This window comes from Vairimorpha ceranae (assembly GCF_000988165.1).
Source record: "Vairimorpha ceranae strain PA08 1199 chromosome Unknown NODE_14, whole genome shotgun sequence".
NCBI lineage: Eukaryota > Fungi > Microsporidia > Nosematidae > Vairimorpha > Vairimorpha ceranae.
The window spans coordinates 24,400-40,544 of NW_020169309.1; the positions used below are offsets into that span (position 1 = coordinate 24,400).

General features: G+C 24.4%; 11 protein-coding genes across 11 annotated transcripts; 8 read left to right on the plus strand and 3 right to left on the minus strand.

The window, feature by feature from the left end:
- Nucleotides 1-109: 109 nt before the first annotated feature.
- AAJ76_1400024509 (hypothetical protein) lies at nucleotides 110-775 on the plus strand (the record flags this gene model as incomplete). Its single annotated transcript, XM_024474017.1, has 1 exon — nucleotides 110-775. The coding sequence occupies one exon, from the start codon at nucleotides 110-112 to the stop codon at nucleotides 773-775; it is 666 nt and encodes a 221-aa protein (XP_024331431.1).
- A 103-nt stretch (nucleotides 776-878) lies between these two features.
- On the plus strand, nucleotides 879-2,105 carry AAJ76_1400025278 (26s proteasome regulatory subunit 7; the record flags this gene model as incomplete). The annotated part of the gene is made up of 1 exon (XM_024474018.1): nucleotides 879-2,105. One exon carries the CDS (start codon nucleotides 879-881, stop codon nucleotides 2,103-2,105), a length of 1,227 nt encoding a protein of 408 aa, XP_024331432.1.
- A 108-nt stretch (nucleotides 2,106-2,213) lies between these two features.
- On the plus strand, nucleotides 2,214-3,971 carry AAJ76_1400026613 (hypothetical protein; the record flags this gene model as incomplete). Its single annotated transcript, XM_024474019.1, has 1 exon — nucleotides 2,214-3,971. The coding sequence occupies one exon, from the start codon at nucleotides 2,214-2,216 to the stop codon at nucleotides 3,969-3,971; it is 1,758 nt and encodes a 585-aa protein (XP_024331433.1).
- A 1,005-nt stretch (nucleotides 3,972-4,976) lies between these two features.
- AAJ76_1400029376 (glycylpeptide n-tetradecanoyltransferase) lies at nucleotides 4,977-6,047 on the plus strand (the record flags this gene model as incomplete). Its single annotated transcript, XM_024474020.1, has 1 exon — nucleotides 4,977-6,047. The coding sequence occupies one exon, from the start codon at nucleotides 4,977-4,979 to the stop codon at nucleotides 6,045-6,047; it is 1,071 nt and encodes a 356-aa protein (XP_024331434.1).
- A 183-nt stretch (nucleotides 6,048-6,230) lies between these two features.
- Nucleotides 6,231-7,412, minus strand: AAJ76_1400031811 (ser thr protein kinase; the record flags this gene model as incomplete). The annotated part of the gene is made up of 1 exon (XM_024474021.1): nucleotides 6,231-7,412. The coding sequence occupies one exon, from the start codon at nucleotides 7,410-7,412 to the stop codon at nucleotides 6,231-6,233; it is 1,182 nt and encodes a 393-aa protein (XP_024331435.1).
- A 297-nt stretch (nucleotides 7,413-7,709) lies between these two features.
- Nucleotides 7,710-10,160, minus strand: AAJ76_1400034559 (transcriptional regulator-like protein; the record flags this gene model as incomplete). Its single annotated transcript, XM_024474022.1, has 1 exon — nucleotides 7,710-10,160. One exon carries the CDS (start codon nucleotides 10,158-10,160, stop codon nucleotides 7,710-7,712), a length of 2,451 nt encoding a protein of 816 aa, XP_024331436.1.
- Nucleotides 10,161-11,585: 1,425 nt separating this feature from the next.
- On the minus strand, nucleotides 11,586-12,080 carry AAJ76_1400036479 (60s ribosomal protein l12; the record flags this gene model as incomplete). The annotated part of the gene is made up of 1 exon (XM_024474023.1): nucleotides 11,586-12,080. The coding sequence occupies one exon, from the start codon at nucleotides 12,078-12,080 to the stop codon at nucleotides 11,586-11,588; it is 495 nt and encodes a 164-aa protein (XP_024331437.1).
- Nucleotides 12,081-12,361: 281 nt separating this feature from the next.
- Nucleotides 12,362-13,042, plus strand: AAJ76_1400036761 (hypothetical protein; the record flags this gene model as incomplete). Its single annotated transcript, XM_024474024.1, has 1 exon — nucleotides 12,362-13,042. One exon carries the CDS (start codon nucleotides 12,362-12,364, stop codon nucleotides 13,040-13,042), a length of 681 nt encoding a protein of 226 aa, XP_024331438.1.
- A 599-nt stretch (nucleotides 13,043-13,641) lies between these two features.
- On the plus strand, nucleotides 13,642-14,175 carry AAJ76_1400038041 (hypothetical protein; the record flags this gene model as incomplete). The annotated part of the gene is made up of 1 exon (XM_024474025.1): nucleotides 13,642-14,175. The coding sequence occupies one exon, from the start codon at nucleotides 13,642-13,644 to the stop codon at nucleotides 14,173-14,175; it is 534 nt and encodes a 177-aa protein (XP_024331439.1).
- A 536-nt stretch (nucleotides 14,176-14,711) lies between these two features.
- Nucleotides 14,712-15,002, plus strand: AAJ76_1400039111 (hypothetical protein; the record flags this gene model as incomplete). The annotated part of the gene is made up of 1 exon (XM_024474026.1): nucleotides 14,712-15,002. The coding sequence occupies one exon, from the start codon at nucleotides 14,712-14,714 to the stop codon at nucleotides 15,000-15,002; it is 291 nt and encodes a 96-aa protein (XP_024331440.1).
- Nucleotides 15,003-15,568: 566 nt separating this feature from the next.
- On the plus strand, nucleotides 15,569-16,054 carry AAJ76_1400039968 (hypothetical protein; the record flags this gene model as incomplete). Its single annotated transcript, XM_024474027.1, has 1 exon — nucleotides 15,569-16,054. The coding sequence occupies one exon, from the start codon at nucleotides 15,569-15,571 to the stop codon at nucleotides 16,052-16,054; it is 486 nt and encodes a 161-aa protein (XP_024331441.1).
- Between the last annotated feature and the right edge of the window lie 91 nt (nucleotides 16,055-16,145).

Below are 16,145 nucleotides of genomic sequence, written 5' to 3' on the forward strand. Positions count from 1 at the left end.
TTAAATAAAATTTAATTAAATAATTTATATAAATTACTATTTACTTTGACATCTGCATTTTAATAAAATTTCAATAACATTTAGTATAATCATATTTGTTACCCTTTAAATGTTTAAAATAATTAAACCTACGCTAGAATCTGATATTAGTCCTCAATCGCTAGAATCTTTAAAAATTCTTCCAGGTGAAATTTATTCCATTATTTATAAAAATAATCTTGCTTATGTAATATTTGCAGATACAAGAATATGTCTTATTAACAAATCAGACTATTCAATTTTACAATTATATGATGGACTAGTAGAAAGAGTATCTTCTGTTGAATACACATCATCTTATATTTATGTTCATTGTTTTAGTAATAAATTATATAGAACTAAATTTACTGAACTTAAATATATTCATTTGTACACTGATATCACAATGTTTAGTGTAAACCATTTAGATAACATTTTGTATTTAGATACGAGAGGCAATATTTATTTAGATAGTGTTCTTATAGATATATTTCAATTTGATATTAAATATATAAGATTTATTAATACAGATAAATGCATTGTACATAGTGACAAAATTATTTGGAAAGATGTAGAAATTCCACTTAGTAAATTTTTATTTGGATATAAAAATTATATTATTGATTCTAAAGGTATACATGATTTAAATAGAGAGACATTTTATAAAATTAAAAATGTAGAGACTTTAAAAGAACATGATAATCATATATTGGTTTTAAAATGTAAAAAATGGTATAAAATACTACACACAAAATAAAGTTAAATTAAATACAATACTTATTTTTTCAATATAAACCTTTTTGATACAAAATTTTTATGTTATTATTAAAGTTTATAAAAATAATAAATTATAACCCCCAATGACATTAAATGAAAATGAAGTAGGCTTGATATTAAGTTATGGAAAAAATTTTTATGCTGATAAAATAACAGAAACAGAAAATCAAATAAAAGCTATTTTTGATAGCATTTCTTTGAAATTAGGAACAAGGGAAGTTGAAACGGGACTAGCCCCACCTAGTACTTGGAATCTAAGTTTAGATACCCGTAGGACCCAATCAGAACAAAGTTTGCAAGTAGCAAGAGTGTGTAAAGTGATAGAAGGATATCAAGAACCTAGGTACATGATAAACATTAAACAAATGGCTAAATTTGTTGTTGGGAAAGGTAAAAAATTAGATGCTTCACTTATTCAAGATGGAATGAGAGTGGGGGTTGATAGAGTTAAATATCAAGTTTTACAGCCTCTTCCTAGAAAAATTGATGCAAGTGTTACTCTAATGCAGGTTGAAGAACGGCCTGATGTTACATACAATGACATTGGTGGGTGTAAGGAAGAAATAGAAAAAATTAGAGAAGTAGTAGAAAAACCTCTTTTAGAACCAGAAAAATTTATAAATTTAGGAATAGATCCACCAAAAGGGGTACTTTTGTATGGCCCTCCAGGTACAGGCAAAACTTTACTTGCTAGAGCAGTGGCTAACAGAACGGATGCTTGTTTTATTCGAGTCATTGGTTCAGAACTAGTACAAAAGTATGTAGGAGAAGGTGCTAGAATGGTAAGAGAAATTTTTGAAATGGCAAAAACAAGAAGAGCTTGTATTATATTTTTTGACGAGGTCGATGCTTTTGGTGGAACCAGATTTGAGGATAGTGGTGAAAATGAAGTTCAAAGAACTATGCTTGAATTAATTAATCAACTTGATGGATTTGATAGTAGAGGAAACATAAAAGTTCTAATGGCTACTAACAGGCCCGATACATTAGATCCTGCTTTATTAAGACCAGGTAGATTGGACAGAAAAGTAGAATTTTCATTACCTGATTTAGAAGGTAGAACTGCTATTCTAAAAATACATGCTAAAACAATGAGTGTTGATAAAGACATTAGGTACGAATTAATAGCCAGATTATGTAACAATGCTACAGGTGCAGAGTTGAGAAGTGTTTGTACAGAAGCAGGGATGTTTGCTATTAGGGATAGAAGAAAAATAGCAACAGAAGAAGATTTTCTTAAAAGTGTAGACAAAGTTATTAAGGGATATGCTAAATTTTCTAGTACACCTAGATATCTTACATATAATTAAAATTTTATGTAAACTGACAGTTTTAGAACTTTTTAAAATTTATTTTGTTTGTAAAATTAAACAAATTTAAAAAAAATAGCATAAATATGTTATTTATTTGCCCTGTACATGGAGAATTTAATTACAAAAGTATTTAAACCTACTTTAAATATTAAATTTTTAAATACAGATTGTGATTATAATTTTATTATAAAAAAAATAAAAGAAACCAATTATTTCAATATAAAACAAAAAAACCAAACTAATTACACATTTGGAGAAGATCTTATTTCTACTCTATATAAAGATGAAATTTATACATTTAAAAATTTAACTATTTATATTGTGTGTGACAAAAGTAAATCAGATTTTTATATTCCATATTCTTATTTTGATTCTGAGGAATATCTCATTCAGCTAGAAAAAATTTATAAATTATGCTTGCCAAAAAAAGAAGAATCATTCCTTAGCAAAGGTTCATCATTGTTTAAATCTTTTATTCTTGATACCTACATGGATGATAAAAGTAAAGCAGACTCTTTTTTTTTAGTAGGTAAATATGAAGATGCATACAAAATTTACAGTAAATATACTGATTACAACGACTTTTCGCATTATTGTATAGAAATGGCTTTTTATTGTACACTTAAATACAAAGAAGTACCGTTTCATTTTATTGATACTTTTTACTTTAATAGATTGATATATTTGCTATTCCAAAGTCAAGAGTACGATTTTTTGTGTTATCGTTTTTATAAAATTAGTTCTAGCATTGATACAAAAATAATGCATGAAATTGGATTAAGAATGTTTCAAACATCTTTGTACAAAAGGAAAGGCTTTGAACTACTATACTTTTACAATAACAGAAATAAACTTGACCTTACTACTGTTTATAATGAGATAATCAATGCCGGTAATAAAAAAAAGATTGATGACAAGGTTTTTTGTCAAAATTTACCATTAAGTTCTAAATCATCTGAGTTTAACGTGTCTAGTTTATTTATAATGAATTTTACAAATTTTTTTATTATATTTCAGTATCAAGTTTTTAATATAAAGTTTAATATAAAAGCAAAAGGAGAATTTACCATAAAAAATAAGAAGCGTAAATTTGAAGATGTAATAGATTTTACTGTCTGGTTTAAAAGACCTGGGTTTTATACAAGAAATTTATGTATTCAACTTGAAAAAACATATAATTTAAAGCTATTTTTTGTAGTTTTAGAAAAATTTCGCGCTAAAATATTCTGTGATTATAGATTAAAAAGCCAAACATTTTTGTCCTTACAATTTAAAGTTAGCGAACTATTTAAAATATGTTCTAAACATAAGTTTACTGTTACAGAAACAGATATAATAAAAATTTATAGAGAAAATATTTTAGGACTAACTGATTCTTTATGTGATAATATTACATCTTTTGATATTATAAACGATCCAATACATACAGATTTAAATTTTAAACATTTTTTGACATGGGACAAAAAATTATTATCCTGTGAAAATAACGTTACACTTAGATTTAATAGATATAAAAAACATAAAATTAAATTTCTAGAACAAGAACAAGTTTATATGATTTATATAAAAAAAAGAAAAAAGCTACGACAAAAAGTTTTTATTTACATATTTAATACATATATTTTAGAAGAAAATACAAAGTTGAGTTTATTGATTAACAATGTGTATAATGAAAAGTTGTTTTTGGAAGTTAAAGGTTTGACTTGTGAAGTGTTAGACTCAAATTTTGTAATAGTTAGTAAAAAAAGTACACTTTTTGAAATGAGATGTAAAAATTTAAGTGTTAATGCAAAATTTGAATTTTTTATTCGCAACAAAGATGGGGAATTTATGGATTTTGATTACAAAATAGATTTTTTATAATTGTACATATTTATTTTATATGATCTTCTATACTTGCTGGAAATTTAAGTTTACAAAATTCCAGGATAATTTTTATTTTCCTCCTCATTTCACTATCAGAAAGAGCATATTCACATGTTTCACCATTTACTAACCTGCTATTTATTAAAGTTTTGTTAATGCTATAGACTTTAATTGGGATAAAATTGCTATTTTTTATATAAAGAATATTCTTTTTTATATATAAGTCTAATCCATCAGTTACATATAAAGCCATAGATATTAGACAAATAAATAATATTATTACAGCAAATGTAAAATAGAAAAATAATTTTCTCCATTTTTTAGATAAACACATATAACATATCATATTGTTTGTGTTATTTTTTATTTAAAAAAGTTTGTTGTTTACACAAATAAACATACTTTAAATTTATTGTATTAAACTACTAGAAAGACACTAAATATAAAAATTACAAAATGTAAAATTTTCTTGTTTTTGATAATTACATCATTTAATACACAATGCCGTCGTTATTTATTGTTTTAATGATATTGTTAGTTTAGTATGCCAAAGATAAATTTATCTGTAAAAGACTATTTAAATGGTTGTACGTCAAATAAATCATATATATTAAAAGTTTGAATTTGAATATTTACACGCTCTAAAGGCCAACAATTTTTAAAAAGGGCTGTTAATATTTAAGTAGATACCAGCTAGTTGATATATAAGAAATAAATTTCTGTACTTAAAAAATCGCTAATACTCTACAAAAGAAATATTTTACCATAAGAATATGTTTAGTTAAACATGTAAAAAGAAAATTTTAACAAAATCATTTTAAAAGTACATTTTTAAAATCTTATTTTTGATACACTACTTGTACGATTTTAAAATGTTTTAGTTAGCACTAACTTATACATAATAATACTATAATATATTAATATTCTAAAATTTTAATGATCTAAATTAATTTTTTATATATTTTTTAGGCACCATAATTTAATTTTTACATTTTTTCGCCCATGTCTGATAATCCTCACAAGTTTTGGAATAAACAACCCGTAGGTGTTGAAGAAGGAGCTAATAGCCTTATTAGTCATCCCAACAAAATACCAACCGAAGAGTATAAATTACCAGAAGGCTGTGTATTTGAAAATATCACTGATTACAAAGAATTATCCAAATTTTTATCAGAAAATTATGTAGAAGATATTGATAATGAATTTAGATTAATATACTCTGAATCATTCTTCTCCTGGTTTATCAATAATCCTAAGCATTGTCCTGAATATTCTTTAGGTCTTAAATTTAATAACTGTTTAATAGGATATATATTTGGAAAGGAAACAGCTATTTCAATCAATGGATTAACACAAAAAGTAGCTGCTATTAATTTTTTATGTGTCATTAAATCTAAAAGGAACAGAAGAATATCTCCCATTCTGATTAAAGAAATTACTAGAAGATTTAATTGTAATGGAATATACAGTGGTATATTTACAGCAGGTACACCTTTATTTTTTAAAATAAGTACAGCTAAATATTGGCATAAACCTATTAATACTAAAAAATTAATTACATCAGGTTTCTTGGATAGACCTGTTGATGTCTCTCTACCCTGTGCTCGTTCTAGTACACGTTTATTGAAAGAAGAAGATATAATGATTTGTTATAAATTGTATAAAAATGATATACAGAAATATAAGTTAGTAGATGATATGGATGAAGATGATTTTAGACATTTTATTAACAATAAAATTATGAGAGTATATGTTAATGAAGTAGATGGTGTTATTAATTCATTCGGTACATATTTTGTTCTAGACACTATGTCTATTAAAAAGAACCAAAGGATATCTAGTGCTTATTTAAATTTAATATGTGGAGACTGTGTTAAGACCATGATTGAAGATCTTATTTATTTTAGTGCACAGGAAAAATGTGATGTATTTAATAGCATCAATATAGGAGAAGCAGGGAAATATTTAGAAGAGCTTGGTTTTTTAGAAGGATCGGGAGAATTGAACTATTATTTGTATAATTGGAAATCGGGAGTAATTGATAAAAATCGGATTTTTTATTATATGCATTAAAAAATTATTACATATTCTTAATTAATATAAATTCATTAATGATTAATTAAAACCATCTTAATTATAAATTTAATTAAAATAAATTTATGCATTAATTAAATTTTAAATACAATACTATAAAAATTCTATTTGTTTTAATTTTTTAATATAATCTAATTAAAAGTGTTAATTACAATAATTTATTTATTGATTTAATTTGTTTTCATTAGTCAAATCAAATACACTAAATTGTCTTTTATCCTCTTTTTTATTATTTTTAAAATAAGACTCTGAATTTCTTCTATGTTTAATAAGATTTGGTACTGGATTGGGTTGATTTCTTCTTTCAATTACTTCATCATTTCCGCTAGATTGTAAATATCTATGATTTAGCAAAACAGAGGCAGATGGTCTGCTTAAATGGCTTGGATTAATGCACTCCAAAATAAATGTAATAAATATATCATCTAAACAGTTACTATTATTTTTAGATCTAATTTTATCTATAAGTTCATTCATCGTAATTGCTTTATTATTTTCATTACAAATAATTTTATAATTATTTTCTTTATCAAAATATAAATGTGTATTCTTTCCATGTTCTAACATAAAACGCGGAAGTCTACTAAATAACTTATAAATTTTATAGAGTAAATCTTGATTATCTTTCCCAGGAAATAAAGGATGGCCCATGTACATTTCATAAATAATACAACCTAAAGACCAAATATCGCATGAATTACTGTAAGGTATTCCTAAAACTACTTCTGGTGCTCTGTAATACCTAGACTGAACATAAAAATTATTTTGCTGTGGTTCGTAAAAGGCTGATCCAAAATCAATAATCTTTACATCAAATGAATTATAATCTTTAATTAAAATATTTTCTGGTTTTAAATCACAATGGGTTATTCCCATAATACTTAAATGATTAAGTCCTTCTAAAATCTGTTTACCAATCTTTTGTATAATTTTATGATCAACTCCTTTAAATCCTGTTATTTTAATAAACTCATACAAATTATGTCCTAACAATTCTTCAACTATGCATAAATGCTCTTTAAAAACAAACACATCTTTAATTTCAACAAAATATTTACAAAGATTTTTATACATCAACTTCTGTAAAATTTTAACTTCATTCATTTCATAAAAATAATATTTAGGACTGTTTTTAACAATCTTTATCGCTACCTCTTCACCACATGTACTAACACATCTAACTACTTGACTAAATGTTCCTGTGCCTAGTAAATCAATTATCATATATTTCTTAAGTTCAGTTTTATGTAAAAAATCTCCTCTAAATATTACTAGATTATTATCTATATTGTCATATAGAGAATTATGTAAAGTTGATGGATTAGTAAGAACTTTCTTTCTCATCTACAGGACCCCATAAATTTTTATATTTAAAAGAAAAATTTATTAAATTTGTTTGTATAAATTTATGCAAAAAAGCTTAAAAGAAGTTTTTTGAGCACTTTGCATAATTTATTGAATTAAACCAAAATGTTGATAATTTTGTTTTATTAGCTAAAATATGCAACAAAAAATAAATACTAAATTTTGATACATTATTTTTACAAAACTTTTAATTAAAAAGAAGAGATTTAATTTATAATTATAAATATCTGAGGATGATTAAAACAAAAAATTATGTTATAAGTATTGTAATTTTATTTATAACTCTTGAGTATTTTTTATATTAGTTTCTTCGACCTCATACTTTTCAGTAGCATCTTGAATAAAGCTTGCACTAAAGATATTGTTTTCAAAGCTAATTAACATTTTAGCTTCTTCTCCATTATAAACAGTTTTATTAAGCAAGGCATTTAGTGAATCTTCATTTTCTATAACCGCAATGATAGACTTTTCAATTTTTAAAAATATTTTTTTAATATTGTATATCGTAAATCCTCTACAATTTGTTAATATCCTGACTGTTTCTTCATAATCAAGTGAATCAATAGATTTTTCACAAAAACTTTTGATGAGATTTAAAATCTCTAAAAATCGATCTTCTACGTCATATTCAGGTATAATATTCATTTTAACTGCTAATTTTGAAGAACAAATAGGCTTTAAGTCCATATTCTTAATTTCTTTAAGTTTTTCATATGCATAAAATATAAATCTGTAAACACAAAATATATTGAAATCTCCTATAAAACTACATTCTTGAGATACTAGTCCAAAAATCGTATCTACGGTAGGATATAAATTAGGAATTGCGGCCTTTTTGTTATCCGTCTGACTTATTTTTATGAATATTTTAAAAATTTTAGCAATGTCGTCGACAAGCTGTAAATCTGAAAAGTCAATCTTGATACCTTCCTCAGCTTCCTGCAGCAAAGCCTTAGTACTAAAATTGTTTTTTTCTTGATTTTTGTAAAATAATCCATTTGTATCTAATGCTTTATAAAAAGATCTTTCGACTTGCTCATTCCACACTTTATTTTTTTGTCTCATTTTTTCTCTAACTTCTTTATTAACTGAATACAATCTTTTAATTACAACAGGAATAGCTGTTTTTGGTAAACTAAGAATACCTTCCAATACTTCTGTTGCAGAATCTTCATAGATAGTTTTAAGAACTTCTTTTATTATTCCAGGGGACATTCCCAAATCTTTTATAGATAGTTCACCTTCTTGCAAATTAGAATAAACTAATTCTAAAGAAGTTATAAAAAAGTCCAATCTTTCAATAATAAGACTAGTTTCTGATCTATCATCTTCCACTCTAAAAATGCAATCCTCATACATATTTCTTTTAAGAAATACAAAATTGGCATCTTCTGATTCAAAAGTTGGACAAGAGACACATGTTGTATTTAAAACTTCCTTGGCAATTGCATCTTGATTCGGATTTTGTATCTCTCTACTTAAAATTCTATAAGATCCAATTTTTTTGCATTTATCTAATCTTTTACCGGATGTAAATATCTTGTCTTTAAAATTAATAAAATTTTTAAAAATATCGATTTGTGTTTCATCTTTTAGAATTGGAATAACAAGCAATAAAAGTTCTTTTTTTGTTATAAAATTTTGATTAAAGTAATTTAAGCATCTTAAAAATTCGTCAGATATATTTTTATCTTCCATAGTTTTTAAAATACCTTTTAGTACGGCAGAATCATCTTCTTCTTTAATTTTATCTGCAGGTATAAAATCTTTTTCAAAATCTTCAATTAAATCTGGATGTTCCCACAATAGTGTCGAAATTTCAGATCTTATAGAAGACACATTTGAATCAGATGAAAATTTTTGTAAAATATCAACAAAAGATTTATAAATATTCGGCTGATGGGAATACCTTTTTTTGACCCTTTGAATAAAATCATTAGCTTGTTTTTTTTTAGAACTCTCTTCTTCAACTTTCTGTGGATGACCTGAACCATAAAATCCAGGATACAACTTACCGGATGGTGGAAGGCGTATATTATTTGGATTTAAATGTGGTACAAATGTAGGTACCATACCATTCAGTAACCCGTTCATATGTGGAGGCTGTAAATGTGGTGGTGGCCCCATTTTAGGAATTAAAGGTCGCATATTTGCATTTGGTTTCATATTCGGATGCATCATCTTTGGATTAAACATCGGTCTTCTAAAATGCGGATGTTGTGCCATAGGAGGCCTGACATCATAATTTCTTTGTAAATTATCTGTGTGTCGTCCGTCAGAGTAAAACTTTAAATGACTAGGTAAATATTCATTAAAAATATCTATAAGATACGGTTTATCCTTAAAAAGTATCTTTACTCCTTTACAAACCTCATCTGCATCAATTTTACCAAATTTATAATCTCGCATAGTTTCTAAAAAATTATCATATGTTACCATATCCTCAGAATACTCATCCTTAATTCTATTTAAAAAAACCATAGCATCACAAACTTCTGCATCTTCTGGTACCGAAGGCTTCTGCTGTTGATAAGATTCTTTATTAAAAGACAATTCATGATCCGGTTGCCTGTTTGAGTGAGAAATTTGAGGTGCGAAATGCTGCTTTCCTGTACTAGAACTATCGCTATACTCATTATATTGATTTTTATCGTCTTCTTTGTACCTTTTAGATCCTTGTTCAGACCATTTATCATTTTCTTGATTACTACTATCCATATTTGACATGAGGGGTTATAATATAAAAAAAAGAAATATACATCATTTGTTTATTTGCTAAAAATGCGAAATTAATATTTAAACTTATAAAATTAAGTTATGATTAATTGCAATTTAATAGAATTAACTATTAATTTTTTTTGTTTGTAGTAAAAGATTAATAAAGCATTTACTCATGATTTAAACAAAAAATATAAAAAATTAAATTAGATTAAATTTCAAATAGGAAATATTAGGAATTGGTTTTTGGATTTTGTAAGCTTTTAACAAATCTTCAAAATTAAAATAATTAACTTTAATAAATTTATGAAATTAACTAATACATTGTAAGATTAATTCTTTGTACATATTGAAATTGTGTCGATATTTTACAGTAGTGTAAATTTAAAATTATAAAATTGCTTAAACTTTTTGGTTTTAATACCGTAAATAATTTAAAATAAAATTTATTTACTTGTAATTGTTTACTTAAAGATATTTTAAATTTATTTAATCTTTAAAAGTAAGAAATGTAGATAACTCATTTCTATTGGTATTAGATACCTTATTGTAATTTTCTTTATTTATGTATTATGGATTAAATATAAAATGTTAATTATTTAATTTTTCTATAAATTTAATTTGCTAAGGTTTATATATTTCATATCAAATAATTAACATTTTGCAAATGCAGTAGCAAAATTTTCACTTTTATTAAATTAAATTTTTGGGATAGTTGAACATTTTATACTCTAAAATTTATTTCTATATTTTAATAAAATTACAACATTTTCAATTTTATATTTCTATATGCGCATTAGAAGTAAAAGTTTAATTTTCACTAATTTTTTCGTACAAATATATTTGATAAAAAATAATTTTTATTGTATTTAAAATTGATCTTACTATATTAGAATGATAATATTTATACAATAGTATTATTATCAAATATAAAACGGCCAATTTCGAAAGTCTATCACTTTAATGTGGTACCATTACTGCATTCTTTAATAGCTTTCCTTCTTTTTATTAAACCTTAGTATATTTAAATTAAAAAAGAAATATAAATACTTTTATGCTATACTCACTTTCCAGAAATATTTTATAACCCGCTGCTTACAACAACATCTCATAACTTGGAATATTTATAATTTATTTTATTTGTTTGACATGTTTTCAATTGTTTCTAAAACTTTTAAATTAAACGACAAAGCATTTAACAATTTATCTAATTTTATACTTGCTATTGATGAGTCATAAACTTCAAATTTATATTTAATTGGGTCAATTTTTTCTTAAATAAAATGGCTTTATGTATAACACAATGTGGTACATGTTTACTGGTTATTTTGTTAACCTACATCATTTCGAAATGTTTATACAAATAATTTACTTACATTAGTTCTAAAAAACATATTACTAAATTATGCACGCATAAAAGTATAAATAAAAAATTTATTCATCTGGAATTCTAATCTCCCCAGAATTGATAGAAGCTGTAACTTCTCTAGGTGTTCTGCCTTCAACAGTACATCCAACCGAATAGCATGTTCCAAGAACTTCTTTAACAGTTCCTGCTAATTTTTTACTAAATGATTTAATTCTAATTTTCTTAGCTATTTCAATAACATCACTAAATTTTAAGTCTCCATCGTGTTTAATATTTTTAACCTTCTTTCTATCTCTTGGTGGTTCTCTCAATGCTTTGATAATTAAAGTAGATGTATTAGGTAAGACCTCCACTGTGGCTTTTCCTCCTGATACTGTAACACCGACCATAACTTTAAGGCTTTTATATTCTGCAGTGGCTGCTTTAATATCCTCACCTACTTTCTTTATTGGTATACCCCATGAACCCGCTCTCTGTGCCAAAACTGGACCGGGGAGTTCTCCTCCAATTACTTGTATTTTTAGATATTTAACATCTCCTGTATCTGCATTTTTATTCATTTTTTGGGGTAAAAAATTTACAATAAATTTAACAAATGTCAGTTTATAATACTAAATTTGGTTTATGAAATAATCGTTATTGTCTTATTGATAACAATTTATTATTAAAATCAAATTCTGTTTAAAATTCTTACAAGTATTTATATTTTGTAATGTGGTAAATTATTACTAATTGTTTTATAAAATGTTAATGTAAAGTTAATAATAAATAATGATACAGTTTTGTAATTTAAAACATGTTTCATCTTAAAATATTTATAACTTAAGTTTTTAGGGCAGAAATGATATTTTTTTTTATTTCGCACAGCTTTGCTTCACTTAAAGGCGAGCTCGTACCAGAAGGAAATAAAGACTTAAGACTTGCTGATACTGGAACAAATAAGCTAAGATGGGTAGCTAAAACAGATTTGGGGAGCAACAAAGATCTTTCAATTGTGGAATATGACAGGGACAAAAAATATCTAAAAGTTAATGGTAAAGAACTGTGCACTAAAATATTCAGCAAAGAAATACAATTTTGTGATAATAAATACGTTTATACGAAATGGGAGCCCTTAGCAGAAGATGGAAGGTTTAAATTTAAAACAGAAGATGGATATTGTTTAAGTGTAGGAAAGAAAATGGATTCATTTAATTCAGTTATTCTTAGCAAATGTAAAGCACAGAATATTTATCAAAGATTTAAATACGAAAAAAACGAAGATGAGAAGGGACGAATAGAAACTATTAAAAATGACTATGATGAAGGAAGTCCAGTAATATTGAATATGGCTTTAAAAGCATATGAGAAAGACACACCTGTTGAAGTAATTATTAAAGATAAAAAAGATGGATTTAAGCGTGTTAATACAACAATAGGAGAATTAAACACTTTGTTTGCTTTTAATCACAATGCTGAACCAATAAACCATGATATGCTTGTTGATACTACAAAATTGAACCAACAATCGGAAGAATACTAATAAAATATTATTTTAATAAAAATCAGGTTTCTAATTTTACTATTACATTATTAATTCATAATTAATTAATTTTAGTGTAGTCTTAAAAATATTAAATTTTTTAACTTAAAGCATAAATAAAATAGAGACATTTAATAAATAAATTAATTTTTACTAAAATCTATATAATTTAATTAAAATATCAAGTTTAACAAAACTTAAAAAAACACAATATTTAATTCAATCAAAAAGTATATTTTAATAAAATTTAAATTTTAGTTAGAATGCTTTTTAATTAATTTAAATAAACAAAATTGTAGTAAAATATATACTATTATGATGTTTTAGAAACTTTTAATCAATAAAATGTTTTGTATCAAATATATTTTTTTAAGTTGTATAGTAATGACTTATCTTATGTTATGTAAGGAATTTAGTTGCTTTACTGTTAACATTTATACTTAATTTTAATTTATAAATGCCTAAATAAATCTTTGGGAATTTCTATTAAAATTCCTTCAGTTATTTTGCTCTATTTTTTGTAATTCACAAAACGCTTCTTGGTTTTTGAAACTGTGTTTTATATAAAAAATATAAAATCAGCAAAAGATTTAACAGTTATGTTTTTTATTCTTTACACTGTAAGAATATTAGCTACCATGCATCGAATAAAGGTTCTATCTAAAGACAGAGATTTTGAAATGTCTGTTCATTCTACTGGTTCATATACAAATGATATAGTTCTTGTTCCTTCAACAAATGACTTTGTAAAGGAAAACACTTTTGTGTATGAAGAATCAAGAGGAGGATTGAGAACAATGAGTGGTAGATTTATAACTAAAGGAGTTATGACATCCGATTTGAAATATAGCATAAAACTTGAGAACTCAAAAAGTTCATCTGATGGCTGGAAGATTTCACCACGCACGGATTATAATACTATTTCTAATTCAGAAAGCTACTGCTTTAAGAAAGGAAAATTTAATAAATCTGGAAATTATTATGAGTTATTTATTGAATCTTGTAATATAACAGATCCAGAGCAGCAATTTTTAGTAATAGATCTTGAAAGAACATTAAATGGTGAGGATTGGGATATAAATCAGAAGGGAGAAGTTGATATACTTAATGAGCCTATGTATTTGGGTAAATAAAATTTAATAATAGTATATTTTTATTAATTTAAAAGTTTAATATATTTAAAATTTACAGACTTAAAAATAATATTCTTTAATTTCATTTTTTCCTTCATTTATTAGAACATTATTTATGTAAATTTAAATAACTTTTACGATGTAGTAAAATATTAAAAGTTTGATATTTCAAATCAAAATTACTAAAATACTTTAATGAGCACAAGAGTTAAGATTAACTAACACATATGTTTTATCAATTTATTAAATAAGTAAATATTAGATATCCTTAAATTTAAGGCTTATTAGTAACAAAATACGAGTATAGTAAGAATACATGACATTTACAACAATACTTATATATTTAAATTATTATGTATAAAATCAAATAAAATATTTTTAAGGTTTATATTTTATTCTAGTAACATAAAAATGTGTTTATGCCTACTCTAAAAAAGTAAAGTTTATTATATATTAAAAATATCACTTCTTTCATTTAGTTCTCAGTTATTATTATTCTCATAGCTGTTATTTGGTTCAAATTTTATCCCTTTAATATGAAAACTGAAGTAATTTTTAAAAAGCATTTATCTGATTTTAAAAAAGTTGACACATCAAAATACACACAAATTTATATTAATAAAGAAGTAGATGATAAGACTACAAAGCTTTCACTATCTAAATATTCAGGAGATATCCTTTATATTCTTAGTAATAAAGACTTAGAAGATGTTAATGATTATTTTAAACAAGAAACAATTGTAGAATCTCCAAACTTACCAGAAAAGAAAATTAATGTTAAGAAAAGCAAACAGGGCAACTTATTTAATTTTTTAAAGAAGAAATAAATTAATAGTAGCTTGTATAAGAATCATAAAAAATTTTGTTTTATAAGATGTATAAATAAGTACGGACCTGTATTTTTGTCTATATTATGTAAAGTTTTAGGTTTATAATAATTTCTTTAAATAACTAAATCTTAAGTTTGTATTTTTTTAGTTTTTAATTTAAATTCTTCTTTTTATGCTACTATTTTTGTATAATTGTTGAAAATAAAAATGGGTTTATTTTATTATAATTATTTCAATATTGACATGTCAACTAAATCACATGTTAAACATATATTGAAACTTAATGTTTCATTAATACATCCTACAATAAAAATTAAAAATAATTATTATACAACTTTGTTTATAAATACAAACAAATTTTTTTTTATAAATATTTTTTTAGCACAAAAGGGGTTGTCCTTGCGTATGGAGATCGTCTATCAATGATGTATATACGGAGATAGAACTAATGCTAGCTGAGACATTAAAGCTATTCTAAGTCTTATACCTTATATGGTATAAGCCACTTGTAAAGTGAATTATTTAGCCTATGCTATTTTTTTGTAATTTTTTACTCTTCTTTTATGGATTTGCATTTGAAAAAACTTGAAGAATTTATTTCTGAAAATAAAAAGTTATACAATTTAAATATAAAACTTAAAGAACAACTTAATCAAGCAAATAAAAAAGTTATTGAATTAGAAACAAATGTTGCAACTCTCGATAGTACGATTTATAGACTAAAGAAAGAGGTTCGTAATTTAGAACATGATTTAAAAAGTAAAGAGAAAGTAATTCAAAATAATATACTTTTTATGAAAAGTGAATATAAACGTAAGGACATTCTAAACAATAAGTTAATAGGATCCACTAAAGATACAAAAATTATTGAGTTGAAAAAAGAGGTAAATTTACTTTTTCATAGAAATAATTTACTTTGTGAATTTATAAAAAATCTTTTTGATAAAAAGGATCTGGACTTTTTACTATTTTATAAGCTATTAGAAATTTCTGATAAAAAAAATATAGAACTATTTTTAGAAGACTATAAGGATGATTTAACAAATTGATATAAAAAGAGTACAAAGATGTTATTAGTTTTTTCGAAGTAATATAAATCCTTTTTAACTAATTAAAATAAATAAAAATAAGAAAAGTTAG